General features: G+C 51.2%; 1 protein-coding gene across 6 annotated transcripts in view; it reads left to right on the top strand.

The window, feature by feature from the left end:
* The window catches only part of SIL1 (SIL1 nucleotide exchange factor), a 212,035-nt gene extending 188,602 nt beyond the window's left edge, over positions 1–23,433 (top strand). For all 6 annotated transcript variants that reach the window (XM_027606952.1, XM_027606956.1, XM_027606951.1 and 3 more), the window contains 3 exons: positions 18,521–18,617; positions 19,054–19,218; positions 22,912–23,433. In XM_027606952.1, coding sequence (XP_027462753.1) covers positions 18,521–18,617; positions 19,054–19,218; positions 22,912–23,268 — 619 coding nt within the window. In that variant the 3' untranslated portion in view covers positions 23,269–23,433. The remainder of the gene's footprint in view (positions 1–18,520; positions 18,618–19,053; positions 19,219–22,911) is intronic.
* The last annotated feature ends 452 nt before the right edge of the window (positions 23,434–23,885 follow it).

Genomic DNA, 23,885 nt, shown 5'->3' with positions numbered 1-23,885 from the left:
GATTGGTCCAGGAGTAGGCATGTGACACAAGCAAAGCCAATGGAAGTCCTGCCCTGAAATTCTGAACTATTTGAGGGGGGAGAATGCTTAATGCTGGGATTGATGTGTTTAGGAGCTGCCAATGGCCACCAGTCTCATCCCTGCCTGGAGCAAGCAGCCTCATGTAGAGAGGGAAGCAAAGCCTAGAAATGCAGCCTGGAAGAAGACCCTTGCACATTGCTTGAGCCTCCGGTCCAAGTTTGGCTTTTACTTTTGTCATCCTTCTTCACGATGGAACCCAACAAACTGTCTTTCCCACACAGATAACTCTGAATTCAGTTTTCGTTCCTTAAGAACAAAGCCCTAACAATTTCAAAGCAGCTTCCAGCTGATCAAACTATTTGCTTCCAAATAGCTAGTATCGTGTCTAGAGAAGCTGCTCCCATGGTGGAACCGCGTGCCCTGCACTGTGCTTCACACACACTGGGGACTCACTTCATGTTGCACCCTCGTCCTCTGCCACCGGCCTCTGGGAGGAGAGCGCCGTGCTTAGCCTGGGTCTCCCAGCCTCTTGGTGTTGGTAAACCTTGTCATCGATGCCTGCATTTTCCACCTCCTCCTTCTGCTTCCGCAGAGATAAATACAGTTTGTCAGTCTTGCTTTGCAGGGGCCTTGCCAAACATGCCACTGGTGGGGAGTTTATCGGTATACCTCAGGTGGCCATCTTCCAGATGGAGACAGGGGATCATGCTCGCATGGCACTGCACCGTTCACAGCTGCGGGTCTGATCATCTCTCTCTGAAATCGCTGCTCTCTGGTGCCCAGCTTGAGTTGGTGCTGAATTTATTGTGCTTGCAACATCAGGGCAGTGTTAGAGGTTCCTTGCCCACTGCTTTTTTCCCAGGCTGCTTGTGCCAGCTGCAGGGCCCTTGTAAGGTTGTTAGGTGTTTCTCTGTGGCAGATTCATTGTTCCATATTTTTATTTAATTACTTACTTTTACAGCTCTTAGAATAAATCTAATTATCCATCTGTTATGCTACATTATGCCACTGCGGTTCATGCGATTCTTTCTCATTGTATGCTATTTGTCAACTTGACCTTGCCCTCTTCCAGTGTTTGTGTTCCTCTGTGTGGCTCTGTGCCACCTCCTCGGTGGATTCCCAGCATGCCAGTCTATCAGGGCCCCCAGGCAGAGCTGACAGCGAGTGGCTTTTAGATGGAGCAAAGGTTGGTGTTCCTTGGCATATTGCAGAAAGAGGAGAATGGCCAAGGACCCATCTCTGATACTATGCTGACCTGAGCTAGGTCTGGAAAGTTGGATTGGTGTTAGAGTTCCAGAAAAGAAAGCAGGATTTCTAGCTTAGGGTTTCTGATCTTTGGCCAGAGGGCTGCTGTCAAGGAGAACAGCCAGGAGAAGTCAGGCCGAAAAGAGACGACAGTGGCCACCTGTGGATAGGTCTGTGACTCTCCCACCATGGCTGTCAGGTGGTGCCTGACATTAGGATTGAGTTAGGGCTGATCTTAAACATTGCAGAGGTGAACGTTACCTACTGGAGGTTGATTTCGGGAACTATGTGGAGGATCCTGGCTCCCAAATCTTTTTTCCCCTCCTGTAACTGCCTAAAAGTCTGTTATTACCATTAGGAATTAATTTCCTGTTTTTTTTTTTTTTTAATACATCTCTTTGTGGGCAAATGTAGTTACTCCCCATAGGGTTACCCCCAGGGGTCATTGAACACCTCTGCTGTATTCCTTTTCACAAGCAGGCAGGGGCTGTGTGGCAGTGGAGATGCATGAGGAAGTTGTTCAGGGAATCAAACTAGAGGGGGTGGGAAAGAGAACGCAAAATTTAGAACATTGGCTGGAGTCTGCCCTCCGTGAGCTCTTGGAGTAAGTAAGATGCTCAGAAAGGGATGGAGATCATATGCCCTACCCATCCCAGCACCCAGGTATGGGGCTGGGCAGTCTCAGCAGGGGGATGGCACTGAGCCAGCCTTGTCCCTTTAGGCAGCTCCGCTTAACTGAGTATGGGCTTTGGGCTAGACCATGGAAAGTGAGGTTACTGGTGAAGAGACAACAAGGCACAATCCATGTCCTTGACAGAATTGACAGTTTAGAGGGAAAACACACTGACCAAATCTGTCGAGTGTGGTGAAGGAGAAAGAGGGCCCCAGGAATGCATAGACGAGGCCTGATGGCGGGTCAGGTGGTGAACGAAGGTTTCTCAGAGGAAATGTTTGGAGTAAGACTTGGAGACTGGGAGGTGTAGATTAGCCTGATGAAGATGGGGATAGAAATGAGGAGGGTGGGGAAAGGGCGCTCCAGGCAGAAACAGTAGAGGATACAGCACATTTGAGTGGAGGAATTCATTTGGGAAGGGGAGGCCCCCACTTTTGGTCCTGGCATAGGGTCATTTCCAGCAGATCCTTGGGTGGAAGCATTGAGGCTGCTACTGTTACTGCTTCCAAAGCATGTACCAAAGTAGGACCCATATGTGGTGCATAGGCTTTCTTGGATGGAGGCTCTTGGGTCAGAGGCTCTGTGTTCTACCACCTTCTCTACCTAGGGCAGGGTCTGCTACACTCCTCCTCCCTCCCACCGCCCCTGCCTTCAACCCTGTCTCTGGCTCAAGCCCACATTAAAGGCCTTCCAACTTGGATGTGGGCCCAGGTTGGAGCTCATTACAGTCCTATGGCCAGGCCCTCCATTTTCTCTTCCAGGTTAAGACTTGGCAGGCATTAAAGACTGCCAGGAACACCCCACAGGCCTTCTCCCTTAATGATCTCTCTCCGTTCCTCGGTCTGCATGGCCTCCCTAGCCAAGCTTTGCTCACCAGAGCCTCTGGTGACTTTTCGCCAGCTTTTCTTCATTCCAACAAACAGAATTCAGTGACTAATTGCTGGTATTTTTTTTTCCCCTCAAGACTCTATTTATATAGGCTGTCATGTTGGGGGTGGGGAAGAGCAGGCTTTAGTCTTGGGAGGACTGCTGTTTCCTGCTACTGCCGTCATTAGACGGAGGCCCATGTGGCATTGATGTCCACACTTTGTCTTTATTCTTGTATTTTTTTGTCGTTTCGACATTTGGTTCTTTGAACATCTAACATCCCTTTTATGCTTCTCATCTCCCACAGAAGATTGTTGTATTTTGTCCCCCACCGAAGCTGAGTTTTCCTTTTGTCAGATTTCTCACTTTCTTCTTTAATGTATTTTGATCAGTGCGGCCATGTAGGTCTGGGTTTTATTGGGAGCTTTTCATCTTGGCAGTGGCCCTCAGGGCTTGGGTCTTCTTGCAAAAGCCCAGCTCTGCCTCAGGCCCCTGAAGCAGGCCTTTCCTGGCCAAGGCTACAGAGAGCCCAGCCTGTCACCTGTCCAGAGACATGCTCTAGCCAACAATTCTCAAACTTAAGCATACATGAGAAGCAACAGGATTTAACCAGGATCTGTTAAAATACAGATTGCCAGGCCCCTCCCCTAAATGTTCTCATTCAGTAAGTCTGGTTTGGAACCTGAGAATTTTTGCACATAATTTCCCGGGTGGTGCTGGTACTGCTGGTCCAGAGACCACATTTTAAAAACCATTGTTTTAGTGTAATTGTTCCTTTACCTTGTGCCAGAGTGTCCAGGGCCCTTGAGAGGGGAGAATAGCTGGAGACCATGTTCCCTTTTCCCTGTACTGGGCCCAGCTCTCCAAAATTAGATAATGACAGCTGTTGGCAGTGGCATCGTGATACTTAACACTTTTACAGTGATTACACTTGCCCTAAGTCATTTGATACAGCAGATCCTTCAGTTAAGTAGCAGAGTTTCTTCAGTTGAGAAGCTCAGATAAGAACTCTTTCTTGGCCTTTCAGCTAGTAGTTTGTGATGTTCTAGTTGAATCCAGGTCTCTTAGCTCCTATTCTTGAGCTTTTGGGACTCTGCCGCTTACTACATCACTGTGTGACCTTGGGGAAAAGTACTTAACTCTCTGTGACTTAGTTTATTGATTAGTAAAATGGGGGTAAAAATATCTGCCTCATAGAGTTGTCATGAGGATTGTGTGACTTAACATTTTTTTTTTTATTAGAAAGAGAAAGGGGAGCCTGGGTGGCTCAGTCGTTAAGTGTCTGCCTTTGGCTCAGGTCATGGTCCCAAGGTCCTGGGATCGAGCCCCATATCGTGCTCCCTGCTCAGTGGGGAGCCTGCTTCTCCCTCACTCACTCCCCCTGCTTGTGTCCCCTCTCTTGCTCTCTCTCTGCCAAGTCAATAAAATATTAAAAAAAAAAAAAAAGAGAAAGAGTACAAGTTGGGGGGAGGGGCAGAGGGAGAGGGAGAAGACGACTCCCTGCTGAGCAGGGAGCCTGACGTGGGGCAGGGCTCCATCCAGGACCTCAGGATCATGACCTGAGCTGAAGGCAGACGCTTAACCAACTGAGCCACCCAGGTGCCCCTTGACTTAAAATACTTGAGAGCTATGAAAGGACAGCACACCAGAATTCATTCTCCTGACTGTGAGGGGCTGCCTTTAGTTTTGCATTTCTGTTATTACAGGAGCCCCAGGTAGTATCCCCAGCCATCAGGACAGGGCTCCATCACTTTGGAAGGGCACTTCTCTCTGTGGCCTGCCCTGACAGAACTGGAGCACAGCAAGCCAGTGATGGCCTTTGCCTCCAAGAGTTGAAGATGAGGCTGTCGCTGATGGGCTGAGTCGGTGTGAGAAGTTGAAGACCAAAGGGGAGCCCACATCTCCTCATGCCCTCCGTGGGGGCTGCTGCAGTCATGCCCTGCAGCACTCAGCCCTGGAATGGCCCTTCGGGGCTTCATTTAGAGGGAGGAGAAGCCAAGCCTGCCCTTTTGGGGTTTTCTCTCTCTTCCTGCTTCTCCCCCACCTTCCAATTGGGGCGTTCATAGAGGTAGCTGAGGTTGTACATAGAAGGCTGGCCCTGGTAATGTTATTATTATTGAACCTATTGAACAACATAATGTGTTAGGAATTGTTACATTCGATATTTCATTTAATCCTTACAACAATCTTCTGAAATAATCTTCATTTTACAGGTGGAGGAGGCTTAGGCAAAGAGAGGTTAATCAGGTCGGTCTGGCTCCAGAAACCATGGTCTTTACCAGTGTGACACTTCCTCCTGGGACGCTGCCCTGATGGTTCCCTCCGTGGTGCCCTTGTCCCCTTCCCATGGATTCCTGGCCTTATCCTGTTCCAGGATCCTTTGCCCCTCAGCTCGCTGTGTAGAGTCCGGGCCTGTGCAAGTCTTGATTTACCTTTGTACCTTCCATAGAACTTCAACAAAGCCTTGTACCGAGGGTCACCATATGTTCCATTTGTATGTCTTGTCCTAGTGCAGTAATTAATAGTACCTCCTTTCACTCTTTAAAGTGTCCCAGGTTGGACAATAAATTATGTGGTCATTCTACTTACACATGTCCAGGTCTCCCAACCCAGGGGCAGTGGCATTTTAATAGAGGAACCTGAAAGACAGAATTATCGTTAAGACTCAAATACATCGCAGATGGTAAAACTTTAAGCACTTTTGCAGCTCAGCGGGCAAGAGGATTTAGACAGAGGTTCTGCTCAGCACCCCACAAACCTACCACAAAGAACTATTTCTCAGTCCAAACTTGAGGCCTGTGAAGGTCACCAGGCTGGTCTCAGATTTCACAGGGCCAGAGTCCTACTGTGTGGCTTCGTGGAAGTGTCTGACAAGCAAGGCCAGAAAATGGGAAGGAGTGCCGAAAGCATCGGCTTTTCCACCTCTCTTGGGCAGAAGCCAGCCTTGCCTAGAAGCTGACTATCCTCAGCACCTGAGGCTTCCTGCAGGAAAGAGCCAACGGGGACTGACCCTTTCCACAGTGCTGAACTCAAGCCTAGTGGGAGCCTAGACCCGGGGTCCTGGTGCTGGGGGTTCTGCTCACCTCAGGCTCTACCCCATACCTTAGACATGGGACCATGCCCACTCTCAGCCTTGGTGTGTGCAAGTCACATTCCAGGCTGTGTCCTTGGCCCATTTGTAGGCAGCTGGAAACTGCTGTGCATATGTCGGTTCACACTTGAACTGGTTTAATGTTTTTTCTTTTAAGCTGCAATCTAAAATTCAGCCAGACAGGCTTTAACGAGCACTAAATCGTCAAGCCTTTTGTTTCCCTTGCTATTCAAGCCATAGAGATTTTGTATTTGATTCAGCAACAATTGCTGTATCTTAAACAAACCATTTACATTTTGACATTAACTATTTTATGAGCATAACTTTTTTGTTGGCTTCAGAATGGTTCCAGCAGAAGTCCTTTTAACGATTTATTAGAAAAAGAGTTTAAAAGGTCTGTGGAAGGTGATTCTTAACATTTTCTTTGAGGGGAAGAAAGACTTTTATCTGAATTCATTTGGGTAATACATACAGACTTGTAACCTTTTTCCTCCTATCTTAATGACTTTTGGTCTTACTCAGGTCATTCTTCCAGGGCACCTTCCTGGTCAAGCCGTCCATTTTTCAGATTACACCTAACATTGGACTCTTGCACAGTGACTTGTCTAATACAGTGCCTCTCCACATGTCCTTGTTGGCTGTTAATTTTGTCTAATAGGGGCAAGAACTATTTTCATTCTTTTTTTTTTCTTTAGATTTTATTTATTTATTAGAGAGAGAGAGAGAAAGCACAAGAGGGGAGAGGGTCAGAGGGAGAAGCAGACTCCCAGGGAGTTCGATGTGGGACTTGATCCCGGGACTCCAGGATCATGACCTGAGCCGAAGGCAGTTGCTTAACCAACTGAGCCACCCAGGCGCCCCAACTATTTTCATTCTTTGCTCTGGCCCCAAGCTGCTTAGCTGAGGACCCTGTGCACGCTGGGCACAGGATTTGTTGCCCAACCTTTGGGACAAAGAGCCTCAGTCAGACAAATACCATGCTCACAAACGGAACCATCCATCATTCTGTCTGCAGAAGCTGAGAGTAATTGGAGCTTTTCTCCAGTTCTTAAAGACCTTCACAGAGTGGGAAGTCTTCTCTTTCCTTGTAGGCCCCCATTCCAGTGCCTGGTGACTCAGGACTAAGGACCTCAGGCAAGGGCAGGCCTTGTAGTTCGGTTCCTGCATTAGGGGAAGCTCTGTGTCCTTCTTGCCCTAGAGTCATCCCCAGACCTGCTCCACCCAGTTTTCTCCTCTGTTACGGTGTGACAAAAGTGGCTAGGGACAGGAAACCCATGCTTACTTGACCCAGGAGAGGAGCCACACGAAATGGAGCTAGCCGGGGAGCCCCTGTTGATCCACCCCCACAGAGAACCAGGAGCCTGGGTGCTGCATTTCCCTCTCAGAACCATAACTAATTGTTCATAAAGATCTTTCCAAATACCAATGATGCAAAATATTTGAATGGTTTACCATATTGTTCACCATATTTAAACTGTCAGAAACCTTAAATATCTGAGCAGAACCTCAGCAAACAAAGGATATTTTGGGGACTTGTTATGTATGTTGTACAGCAGAGAGATTTGTAGTCTATATGACTTCCAAATCTTGTAAACGAAGAGTTTCAGTGTTGTCATTTTCAGCTATAGACCATCCCACGAATTTTGCTTTTTCTTTTGCTCTTAAGAGATGGCTCTGTATGTCAATTACTTCTCAATAAAACGGGGGAAAAAAGATTGGCTCATTCATAAACATTTCTACAGTTTGTGGCAAAAGCCAAACAGGCCCCACTTGATTCCACTGGCTCTGATAAAGGGGAGGAGGAAGTTGGAGGGAAGGGTGAGTGATAGCCCAGCACACACCTCTGAGCCCTTGAGAGCAAGATCTGGGTGAGTAAGGAAGTTCCTTCCTGAGCCACCAAGGGCTTCTAGAGAAGGAGTATGGCCTGCAGTTGGGAACAAAGGCTGGCTAGGTGATTTCCTGCAGCCCTCTTACCCTGTGGAGCTGGCCTGCTCTGGTCCCCCCAGCATCTTGGGTGATGGAGATATAGATGAGAGCTGGTATAGATGACCTCAAGTAACATCCTCTCTATGTTCTTTAATCTGACTGCGTAAAAAATCTCCCATATGCTTTAGTCTAAATTTTCTTCTGCTTAACCTTGTTACTCCTAGCTTGCCTCCCTCAGACTGCCTGAGACAATTACTGGGAGGCATTTGTTGAATAATTACAGGCCACAGATAATTTCTCTTTAGCTCTCAATCTTGCATGTTACCCACCCTGTGGCCTCCCTTTAGCCAGCTCTAATTAGCTTCTTTGATCCTTCCTCCCAATCTCTCCCTCTAGCTTGTTAATTACCTTTCTCCCCCATGAATTCTTTTTGCCCTGCTTTTGTCCATGTAGCCAGAGGAGGTGAGAATGACAATCTAGGGCCACTCAGTGGGAGGTGGTCCTTCTTTGTCTCCAACCACAGGTGGCCCCTCCTACTTTTGAGAAGCCTGAAAACCCAGGTGCTCCTTGGCAGACGAGTAAAAATAGTAATTTTCATTAAATAGTATAATACCTTATGATAAAACAACTATTAATTGAATGCTTGCTATTTGCCAGGAATTGTGCTAATCTCCTTATATATTATCATATTTCATCCCCACAGCAATCCCAAGGGATAAATATTACTAATCCCTGTTTACAGATACAGAAACTAAAGTCCAAAGAGGTTTTAAGTAACTTGTTCAAATCACACAACTTGAAAATACTGAAAGTAGGACTTGAGCCCATTTCTCTCTGGTGCCAGAGGAACTTTTATTCACTAGTTTGCTCACTGAGTTTGGGCTTTGGGTGAAATAAAAGTCGACATCACTGGCTCTTGGCCTACCCAAGAACATACAGACTAGCCATGGGATAAGATGTCAGCTATTTACCCTCAGTGTAGAAGAGGTTTTCTGAACTGAGATTACAAAACTGGTGCCGAAGCAAGTTGTTGTGGCGCTTTGGGTCCCCACGTAGCTGAGCAGGTGGAAATCTCCTTCGGTAGAAAACAGGACTCTGATAAATTCTTGATTTGCTTTAATTCTTAACTCACTTTTCTGACAGTTTCCTCTCTCAGATGATTGAGGGAACCATAAGGAAAAGGGCCTCACTGAAATTATGTTCTGAGCAACAGAAAGGATATATTCAGTGAAGTGGAAGTGTTGGGGACCTTAGCAGGAAGTGGCCATGTTTGGAGAAGCCAAGGGAAATGCAGAACTCTCTGAGTTTGGGGGAAAGCAGAGCGTAGAAGGCCCAGGAGCAGGTAGATAGGATGTTTGGGCAAGAGCTTCAAAAGGAGGGTGACTTAGAAGTGAAAAGTGCTCGATGCAGTCATAGGTGATTACTGCAGGGAATAAGGGAGAAGATGCCTAGAGGCCAACATGGCTGCAGAGCGAGCGGTTAGAGTGGAGTTTTTGTGTAAGAGATGAAAAAGGGTGAACAAACAGAGAAGGGTGTGAAGCTCCGACAACACTGTCAGGAATAGCAGGAGGGGTGAGACCTGGGACACTGAGAACAAAGGGACCTGCCCAAGCAATTAGCATTCAGAGTGAGAGTATGGCTAGGAGGGCATCAGCCCCCTGCTTTGGCAGATGAGTCATTGTAGCAGGTGAGGGCATCCCCGTCCTCCCTTCTAGTTTTGTTTTGCCTCTGACTTGTCTTTTAAGGAGAATGGTCTTCCTGGGGCGCCTGCGTGGCACAGTCGGTTAAGCGTCCTACTCTTGGTTTTAGTTGAGGTTGTGATCTCGGGGTCATGAGATTGAGCCCCCCCGTGTTGGCTGTAGAGATTACTTAAATATATAAAACTTTAAAAGGGGGGGGGCTTTAAAAAAGGAGGGGAAATTAATACATACGTACAACTACAACCCAGGTCAAGCAACAGAACTTTGTCAGCAACCCAGAGGGTCAGTTTGAACTTCCTTTTCAGGAGGATTAGCTGTCCTGGGAGCTTAGACGAGTGTTACAGACATTGAGGGACTGTGCATTTCAGGAAAGCATTCAGCAGAATCTCATGATAATGTAATAGGCAGAGAAATAATGATAAAGACATGTGGATTTATAGCTACTTGAACAATCAGACCTCTAATAGATGTTTGTTTACAAATAGTTCAGTGTCCACAACAGAGTCTTGACAGTGCTGTTGTGCCAGAGATCTCATGTCAGACTCTGTCCTGTCCGACCTGCATTCAGATTCTTACATGAGGACATGGGGGCAGGTGACACAGATCAGAAAGGGCGAACCACCATGCTGGGTACATGACAGAATGAGGATCCCAAGGTGGAGTGACATGCTAGGATGAAGGGCTTGGGAGGCAAAGTGACATTTTAAATCTTGTTATTGAATTCTTAATATTATAAGAACCCACATTTGTTGTTAAAAAATAAATCCTACCACCCAGAGACAAATATATGATGTCATACTACCCATACCTTTGGTAACTTGGTTTTTGCTCTCTGTACTTAGGTTCAGGGCCATGTTGGAGAACCCTTGGCTCATCATGTGAACAGTTTTCAGGGACTGGATCTAGGCAGGTGCAGTGTCAGTCAGTTCTGCAACACTACTGCCGAAAACCTATCCGTGACCTGAGGCGTTAGTTGTAGAGTGATCCTGGGGCAGAGGCAGCTGGGCCCACTGGACTCTGGAGGGCTTGGCCAGGGGGGAGCCCTGCAGGTAGGTTTGCCAGATTTTGAGGGGAGCTTTCTCTGGGCATTTGGCTGCCCCTGAGCTTCAGAAGGGATGACCTGTCCAGACAGAGTCAGATGACCCTCTCTACATTGAGAGGGCAGACTTGGGACCAGGGGGTATAAATAAGCTTCATGAAAGCAGATTTCAACTCCTTATCAGAAGACATTTTTCAAGCAATTAGAAGAGTTTAAAACTCAAGGCAGCAGAAAGCTGCCTTGTTTGATGGGGAGCCCCCTACTGCTCTACTCTTCAAATACTGGGCCATTATCAGAGGTGCTGTACCAGGTAAAAGATTGGTGACTGGGTCTAGTTATCCCAAATGTTTGTCCTCACATCAGTGCCAGGCTTAGTGGTAAGGATCAGCTGAAACATTTATGAAAAATCGGGTTTTTGAGCCCCACTGCTGAGGCTTTGATTCAGTATGTGTAGGATAAGGGTTAGAATCTGTTAGAATTTTGAAAAAGTGCCCCAAGTTCTCCTTGGTGAAATGGCTGATTCTACAGCTGGTATAGCTAATATCTTTTGCAAGAACATCTTGGGCCAGAAAGTAAGGAAGTGCTTAGAGAACAGTGGAAATAAGTAGAAAAGATACAGAAGCTAGTATGAAAAGGCTTTGATGGTTAAATCAGGGATAATTTGAGCATCAAAATAAATAATGATAGAAATGGATTATAACCCATAGATTAATTAAGAATCCATGAATCCGTACTGATAGAAATGAGTAAGTGAAAAAATAGGAAAGCCTCTTCTTTCACATAGACTGCCAACACAGACAGGTAGAAGCAGTGATTGAGCTTGAATATCATCATTTGGCAAACATCACAGTAATAATAATTTTTAAGGAAGAATGATCAATGAACACCTGGTGGGTGAAAGTTTGATGAGGAACAGGCTGTCTTGATATCCCAGAGTGTGTCTCCCCACAGAATATGTATTAATTTCAAAGGGACAAATAGCATCTTCATAATGGAGAAATCTAGCAGACACCACTGTGACCAGTAATCCAAGTGAACACAGCCCATTGTGGGCCTCCCTGACATCAGGTGCCTCCTGATAAGATGCACCAAGAAAGACACAACGTTGCTTTTTATGGTGTTCCTGCCAACATGCGTAACCTCGATCTAACCATGGGAAAACATTAGACTCAGGCTGAGGAATATTCTACAACTGGCCTGCATTCCTCAAAACTGTCAGTGTTGTGAAAGACTGAAAGACAGACTAAGGAGGGAGTGTCAGGGGTAGAGGGGACTTGAGACATGCTGCTGAATTCATTGTGCCGGGTCCTGGATTGGACCACAGACCAAAATTATTCTTATAAAAAGGGTATTTTGGAGACAGTGGGTAAAATCTGAATATCTGTAGATCATATATTGTTAATTTCCTCATTTGGATAATTGTACTGTGGTTCTTAGGAGACACACTTGATACATTTGGGGTAAAGAGGCAGCTTACTCTCAACTGTTTCAGGAGAGAAAATAATACGTCTAAATATATATAGAGAGAAAGAGAATTAAAAAGCAGATGTGGTAAATTGTTAACAATTGGTGAATCTTAATGGGAGTTCTTTTACTCTTTTGTAAGTTTTCTGTGTAATTTTCTGTAATTTTTAAAGTGCCCAGTCTCAAATCATTTGAGGGGAAAAACAAAACAGTGTCCCTGGTGATTGTGATGCAGAGTTATGTATGAGAGCTAGCAGATGTCTGTTAAGATTCTTTGGGGCTACACCCTCTGAGGCCCTAGTTCTCTTTCCAGAGGTGGGCATTTGATCTGTGTGTGTATGCACGTGCGTGCGTGCACCTGTGTGCACAAAGAGGGCCTCCTAGAGATGCTCTTGTGACCAGTATCATTATGGTGAATTGTGTGTGCCCCACATTTGCTTACACGACTGGCTTCTGGTGGTGAACTGTTTATGAATGGGTCCAGTGATACTCCTACCCTTTCCGTGTCCAGGTGGAACTTTTGAAGTGGTCCGCTGTGGTTCCCATCATCCTATTGTGGTATGAGCCTCATGTTACAGGCTGGATGTTTTGGTTCTTCTGGGGGCTTCACTTTCATGTGGAAGAGTTGTATGTGGTATTTATTCTTTTGGTGAACCTATTCTATTTTTATTCAGGTTGGTAATTGTCCATCTCTTGATTGACTAATTGATTGCTTACCCCCATGAATCCCTAGATGGCAGGCTAGTATAGATCCCTAATGAACTGCCTATTTCAAGATTACACATCCTGCAAATCTTTGTGTTCCACAGATGATCAAGGCCACACGCTAGGGCACAGACAAGGTGAGGCCAGCAGAGAAGGAATCCTTCTCTCTGGGCAAGAAGGTGAGCAGGTACCACTTCATCAGGAAGGATTGCAAATGATTAAGCCTAACCACGTCCTCCCCTGAGATTTGCCCCCTTTCCACACTGTGTAGATTCCTCTCAGGGACTATTTCATAACAATGGCAGTTTTTTTCCCTCTGTTACTAAGAGAATGAAAAAAAAAAAGAATCATTATCCTACTTAGAAATATAGTGAGGACTCCGGAGAGAGCACATACCCTCATGCGTGGACAAGCCTAGAGTCTAGGTTGGGAGTGGGACTCCAGATGACACAGGCTTTGCTCTGGGGGTTTCACCTTGGTGTTTACTCAGCCCCAGTCAACCTACCCCTTACTTTCCATTCCAGAAGTCTCTGCCTTTTCCAGTTTTTGTCCTTTTCTAGTTACTCAAACTCCCTTTTCAGTCTACTCCCTTTCAGTCTACTTCGCCCCAAACGGGATCTCTGTGTGCTTCCTGTTACTGTGCACACAGGCCCTGTTGCCAGCAGCACTTGCTTTGTGGCCGTGGGACCGTATAGTAGCCTGAGACCCCGGCCTGAGATGGGCCTGTGCTTGGTGTAATGCTCTGCCCTTTCCATCTTGAAGTTTCTAATAGTTTTTGAACATGGGAACCACACTTCCATTTTGCACTGGCCCTGAAAATTATGTAGCCTGTCCTGAGTGCCGGAGAGGGAGAAGGGCATCTCGTGGGCGGCACTCTCATGGGGCCCATGGCTGGGCTTGGCTGTACACCCTGGGATCAGCTGAACCACCTTCCCCCAGACTGCCCCCCAGCACTTGCTCAGCTTTGCTTAGCTGAAATATGATCTCTGACCCTTGGCAGATCACCTACATTGGTCACCCTGACCCAAACCGTTTGGTTTCTGCAAATGTAATCATTTCCATTTCTGTGACCTACCCCCCAGCCCCACCCAAGATTTACAAAGTAGCAGCTGCTGCCATCCCTCTGCACACAGACAGCTGACTTGCCTGCTGATTGTGAACATCCCAGTAATCCAAGTGCTAATGGTATTTACTCAGTCCAGCCAGCTTAGCCCTGAACAAGGTTTAGTCTCATTTATCTCATCGGAGACGAGCCACGTCCTTAATATCCTTCTGTTGACTTTGAGCACACCAGCGTCACGGAGGTCGCTGAGAGGCAAGCCAGGCCCCTGCCCTTTAACACACTCAAATCCCCAACTGTCAGGCTCCCCACCTTCCAGCCAGCAAGAACCACCTTTCCACCCCTCCCCCTACACGGGTTTGTAGGCAGGGAGGCAGATGAGGCCTGCATATATGTGCCTGGGACATCTGTGTTCTGGAGGATATGGTCTGGGCTCTTTGTAGCAAACGCACCCTAATTGTAATGTTTCCATCACATTGCAGTTGGCTGCATTTTGGCATTTGTTCCTTAGCTGTTATATCTTTAACACAAGATATTTTTAGCTCTGCCTCATAGGTGAGGCGATAGAAATGAAAGGACTTGCTCAAGGTCATCAGCCCTTGGTCACAGGCTTCCTCCCAAGGGTTCTGCAGGCCCTGGCCCTTGTACATCCCCTAACCTCACTCGGCCGTTTGGGGCATTTCATCCCCCAAAGCACAGAGTAATGAACATTCAGAGCCCAAGGCTAAGCTGCTGGGGGAGGGAGAGGTTCTGAGAGCATGTTGGTACCTGCCCCTCCACAGCGGATTGCTCGAACGCCCAGAGCACCTGTCCCTGCCTGGCTGGACTGAGTGTCATTTGGAAACACAAGCTCTCCCTTCCTCAGTTTCCCCACCTTCCCTCTGCTGTGTTCCTTAGCCCCTCGGCTGGGCAGAACTGAAAGACGGTTGTCAGAGGGTATTATACAGAACCCCTGAAGTGTATAGGGAGCCCCTGAAGTCTGGCATAGGGCCCAGAGTTACGTGGGCACCTTACCTTCCTTTAAGTTGGTCAGGTGAAAAGGCCCAGGGCTGCTGAGGCCACGCTTGGCCACAGGCCCGTGTTTAGCCGATGGGCCTGCTCTCCTCACCCAGGTTCTTCAGGACTCTGCTGCAGGTGGAAAAGTAGATTTATTGCCTTATGAAAGTGATTTCAGCAAGTAACAAAGTACTGGGCCTTCACTTTTTCCCTCTGGTTTCTTTCTGTGTGAGTTCTATTCTGTCCTACCTTAATGAGCTTCTCTCTTTGGGGATGGGGAGGGACCCAGCCACTGTCCGTGACTGTAGGTGCTCCTGGCTCATAGCAGCCTATCTTATGGAGAAAAGAGCTGCTTTTTGTCCTGACTCCATTGTAGACTCAGGGTTCTGGTTGCCCAGTCCTGGGTGACCCATGGTGGATCAGCACCCAATCCACAAGCCCTTCTCTTGTGGCTTTGGGAGTTGGGACCCACCCCATCAGGGTCATAAGGAGTGGGAGAGGGAACAGTGTCTCAAAGGAAGGGAGGCAAGAGTGTCCGTACTGAGAGGTGGGACAGGGGATGCCGGGCAGATACAGGCTCACACCCCATAGCCACAGACGACCTGACCTGGGAGTAGTAAGTTGTAAGTAGTAAGTAAGGGCCACTGTCCTGCTCCTGGGCCCTCTCTGGCTTCTGTGTGGCTTGAAGGAGCTTGTCACCAATTCTTCATTTTACTTTGGGTTTGGTATTTGCTGAGGAATGAGCAGGAGGGGCAGGTTCTGCTTGCTGGGCAGGGTCTGGGCCCTGCATCATCCTTCCTAGGTCCCAGCCAGCAGACCTCTTTGGCACTATCAGCAGCATGGCCTCCTGACCTGCACCTACTTGTCAGCTGTGCCTCTTGGCCCCATTTCCATGACTTTCCTGGGGAGCCGTGTGTTCAGTGGTCTCGCCTCTCCACACACACTCGTGCCCTTCCCTGAGTACCTGCCCCTCCTCCTGTCCACAAGTGTCTTCTTCCGCCTCCTGCAGTGTCCCTTCTCCAGTGCAGCCCTCCTGGCTCTTCCAGCCCAGACCTTCCTGTTTTTTTCTCAGAACCCCCACCGGCCTTAGGTTCAGAGCCACTCGGTCTGGCCTAATGTTCCATATTGTTCATTCCCTCTGTAACTTCTAAGTAAAATCTGGTGGTGTGGTCTCTCTCCTCTGCGTGGATCCTGGCTGGCTGAGCTTCCCCGAAGACCCATCCTGCATGTGGGGCTTCCCTGAGCAGCTGCCTAGCAGCGGCCCATCTCTACAGCTTTCCTAGGACAGACTGCTGTATGGCCCTCTGTCACTTATGTCAGGGTCCCGGGGACAAGAAGTACCCAGGAAGCCATATCTCTTCCTGGCTTTTGGCGTCTTTCCTTTCCTCCCAGTCAGTTTACTCCCTCTTTGGAGGATCCTGAGGATTTGCCTACACAGTATGTGCCCTCCCCTTTAGGCCCTGGTACTTTGTTTCTTGTCGGTGCTTTGGTTCCTTTAGGGGTTTGAGCCTTCTCTCCCCTCCTAACAAGTAAGATGTGGGTGAGCACAGTTCCCCTCTCTCCCAACACTGCCTCCTATTCGTGACAGGGCTGCTCCTCTGGGTGGTGCCCTGATGGGTCCCTGTACCCAGCATGCTCAAGTGGATCTCCTAGGACAGCCCTTGTCTTCTGGGGTTGGCCGGGTGATGATCTCATCTCTAGGTCTTGTTCTCAGCAGATCCATGGACAAGCACAAAGTTCCATGTGTTTTCTTTGGAGGACTTTGTCCCTGCCACTGTGTGGGCCTATGACACATGGTGCTCCCTGTGAGGCTGATGTGATGTTAGGTCTCGCAGCCCTCCTTCCTTGGGAGGCAGCTTTAGACGTTTGTGTGAATTTCTCAGCATGGTCCTCTTTTCCTAGAAAAGACCCTGCCTGTTGCGGGTCAGTGTTCCTCAGGCACATGATGGCAGAGACAGTCCTGATTAGCTCACGCTTTGATGAAGCAGCTGCCTTTCTCAAGTGGGGGAAGCAGGGGGCAGGGGAGAGGCTCAGCTCCCCGGCCCCCCTGCATCGGTGCCCACCTGCCTGTCTGGAGAGGAGCTGTCAGCTTCCCTTCCCCAGAGACCCTGGCCCATCGCCAGGCTGCCCCTGAGACACACCAGTGGAGCTGCGGTGGGACAGGCTAGCACCCACCCTGCACGTCCTTTCTAGCTGAGAGGATGCAGAGGGACCCACGTACCCCCCCATTTAGAGCAGGAAAACTGGCTCAGCGTGCTGGGTCTTCTTTGAAACTTGAAGCTGGTGCCTGGTAGGATCGGGCCCCATCACCACGCCATCCGGGCCAGCTTGGCCGGAGCACCTGCTGTGTGGCAGGCCCTCTCCTGTAAGTGCAGTGTGAACTCTCTTGTTCCCCGCCTCCCACTTCCTCTGGGTCTCAGGCCCTGCCTCACTCTCCACGATGCCGTGAGGGCCCCTTGCCGAGGTTGGGGGTTAGGAGGAACAGGTGCTCTTTGGGTCCCCAGGGAGCTTGTGGCCTTGCTAAGGTGAAGCAGCCAGAGCCAAGAAGAGACTCGGTGCCCTTTGTGGGCTGTCTGGGTGAGTGTGAGAGCCACTCTGTGACCCCTGGTCCGGCCCCTCCCTTTCCTTCTGGCCTCGGGCTTTTCTTCTCTGAGGCCTGCCTCTTAAGTGTCTGGCGAGGGAGCCTTGACCTCCCTTGAAGGCCTAACAGGTCCCTGTGCTTGTCACTTCCTCCCTAATCATAATTTGATCTTGGAAAGCAAGAGGTTCAGACATGTCTCATGCCTGGCACCCTGCCCTGTGGAGGTCTCACCAGCCAGGCCCCTATGCTTCCGTCCAGGAGAGTTGTGCCTGAATGTTTGAACCTCCTCTCTCTTTCTCCAGCCCAGAATGGGGAGAGGAGTTGGAGAGGCAGTTCTAGGTTTTGAGTGTTACGGTGTTGCTGTGTGTTGGTTGGTACAGTCCTGGTTGTGCACTGTGTTGATTCATTCTGGCCCGCTTTTCCCGGGCCGCAGGGCAGAGGCTGTGTGCTGAGCGCTGAGAACATGCTGAGAACACGGGGGCAATCACAGCGGCCACTCTCACAATGGGGAGGCACCTGGGTTGCTCCTGTTTTAAGATCTGCTCAGGTTAAGAGGCTGCCTGGATCTCTTTTGTTCTTGCTGTCTTTTCCCCACAAGCATTGACCACATGTTGTCTGTGTGCTCCCCCAGGTGAGGAAAGAGGAGTGGGTCCCAGCACGTGGCCTGGAGGAGCTCATGCTCAGAGAACAGACCTTTTAGTAATTGCCCCCCAGTGTGTGATTGCCTGGGGTGATGGAAGGAGGAAGACCCAATGTAGGCCTGGGGAGTGTGAAGGAAGGCTTTCGTGGGAGGGACACTGAGTAGCACCTTTAGCATCAAGAGATCTTAAAAGGGTGGAGATGATTTCTCTTCCCCGATCACTCCAGCCCATTGGCTCCTGGGTGGTAGGACAGTGTGAGAGCTGTTGGCCCTGTCATTTTGGCCATGGGCCTTTGTACCCAGGTGGACGTATAGCCCTTCACCTGTTCGCCCAGCTAAGTTCGAGCTTGTCCCAAGTGGGAACCCTCCCTTGAGCACCTTAATTTTCCCCAGGGAGTGACTGGGACATTCTCATCCCCCTACCCCCCTGGATGCCTGGACTGAGCGCAGTGGCGTGCCCCCAGTGTGGTGAGGAGGGGCAGGGTCATTGCTGTCCTGTGCTTTCCTTCCAGCAACCCAAAGGTCCAAGTAGAGGCCATTGAAGGGGGAGCCCTACAGAAGCTGCTGGTCATCCTGGCTACAGAGCAGCCTCTCCCTGCAAAGAAGAAGGTGTGTATCTGCTCCCTTCCTCCTGTCCAGCTCCTAGTTCATCTGTGGCAAGGGTCCCTTTTCAGGCTGTCCCTGTCACCCTTGGGGACCTGAGTGGTCATCCATCCACTGGCTGGCATAGGGGAAGAGGTCCCACTCACCTCACGCAGCATGGCCACTTGCCGAGGCATCTGGAAGCCTACGTTCAGCTCCCGTAATAGTCTGGGGTACCACCCTCTGGGTTCCTGTGGTGGGACTCTGCCCAGGGGGCAGTGTTGGAGGTGTCTGACCCCTCTTCTGGCTCTCACGGACCTGTGTTCTGGGGTGGAGTTGGACCTGAGGGGGGGCGGGTGGGGCCGGGAAGAATGGAGCATGGGCTGGGGTTGTGGGGTACCTCTGGCTGCCTTTGCTGGGCCCCGGAGCAGGGCCAGCTCCATGTGGCTCCTACCCTCTGCAGGTCCTGTTTGCACTGTGCTCCCTTCTGCGACACTTCCCCTACGCCCAGCAGCAGTTCCTGAAACTGGGGGGGCTGCAGGTCCTGAGGAGCCTGGTGCAGGCGAAGGGCACAGAGGTGCTGGCTGTGCGTGTGGTCACTCTGCTTTATGACCTGGTCACTGAAAAGGTGAGTGCCCAGACCTGTGGTGCCTTCACGTCACGTTGCTTTGTTTTGCTTCTGGCCTTTTGACCCTGGCCTCCTCCCACGTCTCTTCCAGCCCGCCTTCCATCCTCCTAACGGTGCTCCCAAGAAAACGTGTCAGACTGTGCTGGGCAGACAGGGAAGCTGTGGGAGCCCCTCCCTGGGGCCCCAAACTCGGAGTTTCTGAGGCCTCGGGGAGGGTGTCCCATGGGAAGTGACGGCTAAACTGAAACCTGAGGGCTGGCGAGGACGGGAAGGGGCAGGGGCGCTGGCGGGGGGGGGGGGGGGGGGGGGGGGGGGGGGGGGGGGGGGGGGGGGGGGGGGGGGGGTGGGGGGGGGGGGGTGGGGCGCAGGGCAGAATGTGCCAGCGTGATGGAGGGCCGAAATGGCCGGGATGGCCCTTCATGGAATGACAGGTCATTTGGCTAAAGCCTAGGGTGGGGTGATGGGGAGCAGCTGGGACGGAGCAGCTGTGTCTGGAGCCCCCAAAGCAGCCGGAACACCAATTAGCCAGAGGCTGGAATGATGCTGAGTCTTTAGATTCTAGAAACGTGATCTTTAGATTTTTAGGTTTAGATTTTGAGATTTAGATCTTAGATCTTTAGAGCCTAGAAAACATGGAGGTGCCTCCCTCTGGAGCTTTGGCCCTGGGAGGGCTCAGAATGGCCGCCCTCCAGGGGCCCGGGGAACCCTGTTGTTGCCACCTGGCAGGAGAGTCCAACCCACTTTGGTCTTTGTGAGCCTGAAAGGTGTCTTAATTAAGAAGAGAGTGCAGCCAGCCAGGTCTGGATTCTGAATGCAGCAGCTTCAGAGAGCGTTAGCAGAGCTTTGTCAGCTGCCTCTCTGGCCACACTCGCCCTAGAACAGCTGCAGAGCGGATTCGGGAGCAGGGCTGGGCAGCCGCCGAACCACCACTGAGTGTCGGAGGCTGAGAGGCCCGGGCCCGCCCGCCTGCCCCTGCCTCAGCCTGAGGGTCAGAGTTTGTCTAGAGCTGCTTCTCCATCTGTTTAGTTGCTGTTGTGTGTGCGCTGACTCTCCGGGCCTGCCTTGTCTTCCATTCTCTTGCCTCTTTCTCTCCGCCTCTCGGCGCTCCCCCCTCCTCTCTCTTCTTCCCCTCTCTCTCTTCCCCTCTTTCTCTCTCTCCAAGCTGCAGAAACCCAGAACAGCAGGCAGCCATGTGGAGCTCACATCCAGTTAATAAGGCCTGTGCACAGTTGACTTCCTGGCAACAGGCCAGCAAGCCTGGAGCAGGACCTGCATGTCGGCTTGGCGTTTCCCAGGAGAAACTGACCTCTCCTCTGGTGAATTCAGTGTCTCTTTGCTGCCCCCAGTCCTGGTGTGGCAGGTGCCACGGCATTGGCGTTATCACTGGAGAGCTACCTGAGTCAGCTGGCCCCCGGAGCTCACCTTGAAACTCGGGGTGCTGTAAACACTGGTGTCTCTCTGCAGAGAGTACAGAGATAACTGTCCTTCTGCAGGCAGGGAGTATGGTGGAGGAGTTTCAGCCAGCCAGTAAGCTTAGGACAGGTGTCAGCCAAACTGTGCTTGAGGCAGCTGGAGCTTCTCTGTTCTTGTCCTTCCTCAGAAAGAGCCCGGGGCTGGGTCCAGAGCTGCATGAGGTGGAGGCCTGCCAGGTTGCCCTTGGAGGTGCCCTACACCTTGAGGGTGTTGTGGGAAAGTAGCAGCTGCATTGCAGAGTTCCCATGGAGAGTGGACCCACCTCTCAGATTGTTGCTTCTACAGAGATGAGATGCTGGCCTCCGGTCATGAGTCCACATCCATTCCTGCCTCCATGGAGCTGAAGGGACACGGGTGACCCCCCCACTGGTTCCTTCCACGAGTGTTGACTGGATGTCTGTCCTGCCCGGTGCTGGTCTAGATCCACCGTCCCTGCCCTCCTGGTGCTTTGGGGCAGACTTTCATCACAGTAGCTCCTGGAGCATGTGGGCTGCAGAGGCTCACAATTGGGAGACTCTGACCTGTTCTGGCAAGTCAGGGGAGGCAGTGAGATCTGAGGGGTGAGTTAACTGTGGAGTTGGAGTTAGGTGGGAGTGCGCTTCCAAGCTGCACCCTAAAGGCTCTGGGGGACAGTTGGTGTGACAGGTGCACGGGTGAGGGTGTGTGTGGGGACGAGGCCAAGCACAGGTCGGGGTGGACCCTGCAGGGCCTTGAAGTCCTTGGGAAGGGATTGGTTACGAACATCAGAAATGACCAGTTGTGCAGGGTGTGGGGCTGGACAGCGGTCTGCCATCAGCCGGCTGGGGGGGGGGCAGGTCGGGAGTGGGAGGCAGGGGGCTGACTGGTGCAGTGAGGAGCAGTGGACGTGGGGTAGAGGCCGAGGGCAGTGGGGACTTGGATGTTCCGGAGGTGCAGCTGGGGCACGCGGGGTAGCTTAGGAAAGGACTGTCAGAGCCCTGTCATCCTTTTCTGTGCCAGGATGCTGATCCCTGCCTGTCCCTGCTTCCTCCACCAGCCCCAACAGACCCCAAGGCCATCAGGTGGTGCTCTGTGGCCCCTGCTCTTTGCCTGGGCTTTCCTCTTGTCTTCCCTGTCCTCAGCAGCCTCATTCCCACCTGGAGTAAGGGCAGAGATTCCTCTTTCTCCTTGCAGGTACATTTAGTGCAGCCAGCAAAGCACATCCCCACCCCTGCTCACCCTCCACCTCTGCGTAGCCTTCCCCTGACATTCGAAAGAAGCTGCTCACTCATCAGGTTTCAGGCATGTCTACCTCTGGCAGCCTGGCAGCCATGGCTCCCACCATATTGTGCTGATGGGGCTGGGTTTCTGTACTTGACAGCCACCGGCCAAGCTTGTGACTTTCTGCCCAAACTTGTCTCAACTCCCCAGGCCCTTGGCATGAAGGCCACACACAGCCAGGGCTCTGTGTGCTCTGGGCCTAGCTGGACCCTCACGCCCCACGGACCAGAACAGCCTGACATTCTTCACACGGGAGGTGGTCCTCAGCCTGTTGTTGCGACCCCCCTGTGTGCGGACCCTCCACCCTTGTCCACTTGGACAACTCCCACGCAGCCCTCCAAACTCGGGGAAGTGCCATCCTGCTCTCTGCGCTGGGCCCTCACTCCTCTGAGAGGGTGGATCCAGCGGAGGTGAGGCCAATGTGCTTTGAGGTACAGACGGTGTGACTCTAACTTGATATCCGAGCTCCTGCTGCCAGGGGTGCTGTGTGCTGGGCACTGGCTGTGTGTGGCCCTGAAGGGGTCATGTCACACAGGAGATGACACCGTGCCAGCCCAAGGCCGTCCGGCTATCAGTGGTGGAGCAGGAATTTGAACCCAGACTGTTGGCCCCCACAGTGCACTGCTGAACTCAAGTTTTTGTGCTACTTAGCAATTACTCAGTTAATTAGTATTCTCCTGCTAGACCCTGAGCTCCCTGAGGGCAGGGATCGTGTCTCCATCTTGGTTTCTCTGGCATATTGCAGTTGTTTTTGATGAATGGATGGATGGACAGGCAAATGAACCTCTGGATGGATGGGTGGGGGAGCCCGTGTGAAGTCGTGAATCCAGCTGGCTGTCTCCCTCCCTAGGCCTTTGAGGCCCAGAAGGATGGAGGAAGATGGGTCAGCCACATTGCCTTCCTATCTGAATGGCAGCCCTGACCGCTCTGTGTCTTCTGTCCCCCAACCCCACCCCTGGTGCCTGGACGTGCGGATGGCAGATGTTTGCTGAGGAGGAGGCCGAGCTGACCTGGGAGACGTCCCCAGAGAAGCTGCAGCAGTATCGCCAGGTGCACCTCCTGCCGGGCCTGCGGGAGCAGGGCTGGTGCGAGATCACCGCCCACCTCCTGGCCCTCCCTGAGCACGATGCCCGAGAAAAGGTGCTGCAGACGCTGGGTGCCCTCCTGGCCACCTGCCGGGACCGCTTCCGTCAGGACCCCCAGCTCAGCAGCACGCTGGTCAGCCTGCAGGCTGAGTACCAGGCTCTGGCCGCCCTGGAGCTCCAAGACGGTGAGGATGAGGGCTACTTCCGGGAACTGCTGGGCTCCATCAACAGCTTGCTGAAGGAGTTAAGATGAAGCTGCTCCCCAACACTGGGACTGGACTGGGACTTTAGTGAGCTGACGGGCACCAGCTTGGCTGGGCTCCTGAGGGGACACCAGCCAGGAGGGAGGACTTCCCTCCTGGGGCCTGGACATCATCTGGGCAGTGCTGGCTTGGCCATTAAATGGAGGCATGAGGGCCGTTGTCTGTTGTGTGTCTCTGCAGACTGGACACAGTCCTGTGGTTGGGGGACCGTGTATCTAGGAGCCCACAGGTTGGGTAAATAGGCACCTGAGGAGCGCCTGATGACACGGGGGATGATCAGCCCAGGGCATCCAGTAATAGGCCCCATGGGAAGGGTCTGGGCTCAGGAGTTGGAAAACCCTGGCTGGGACCCAGCTCTTCCCCACCCAGTAGCTCTGTGACCTTGGCAAGTCATTTGCCTTCCCCTGAGCCTGTTTTCTCAACTGTCACAGGGGAGTGCCATTAAGTGTGAGAAAACATGCATAAAGCACTGCAGCAGGGTCGGGCACCCATGCTTGTTCCTTCCCCCACCTGGCTCTGATGGAAGGTCCGGGGGATCATCTCACTGCCCCCCTGTGCCCCGGACATAGCTTTGAGGCCCCTGGCTGTGTGTCAGCCCCAGCAGCTT

Source organism: Zalophus californianus, chromosome 5 (genome assembly GCF_009762305.2).
Source record: "Zalophus californianus isolate mZalCal1 chromosome 5, mZalCal1.pri.v2, whole genome shotgun sequence".
Lineage (NCBI taxonomy): Eukaryota > Metazoa > Chordata > Mammalia > Carnivora > Otariidae > Zalophus > Zalophus californianus.
The sequence above is the reverse complement of the archived record's forward strand: the minus strand, read 5'-3'. Positions and strand labels throughout refer to the sequence as shown.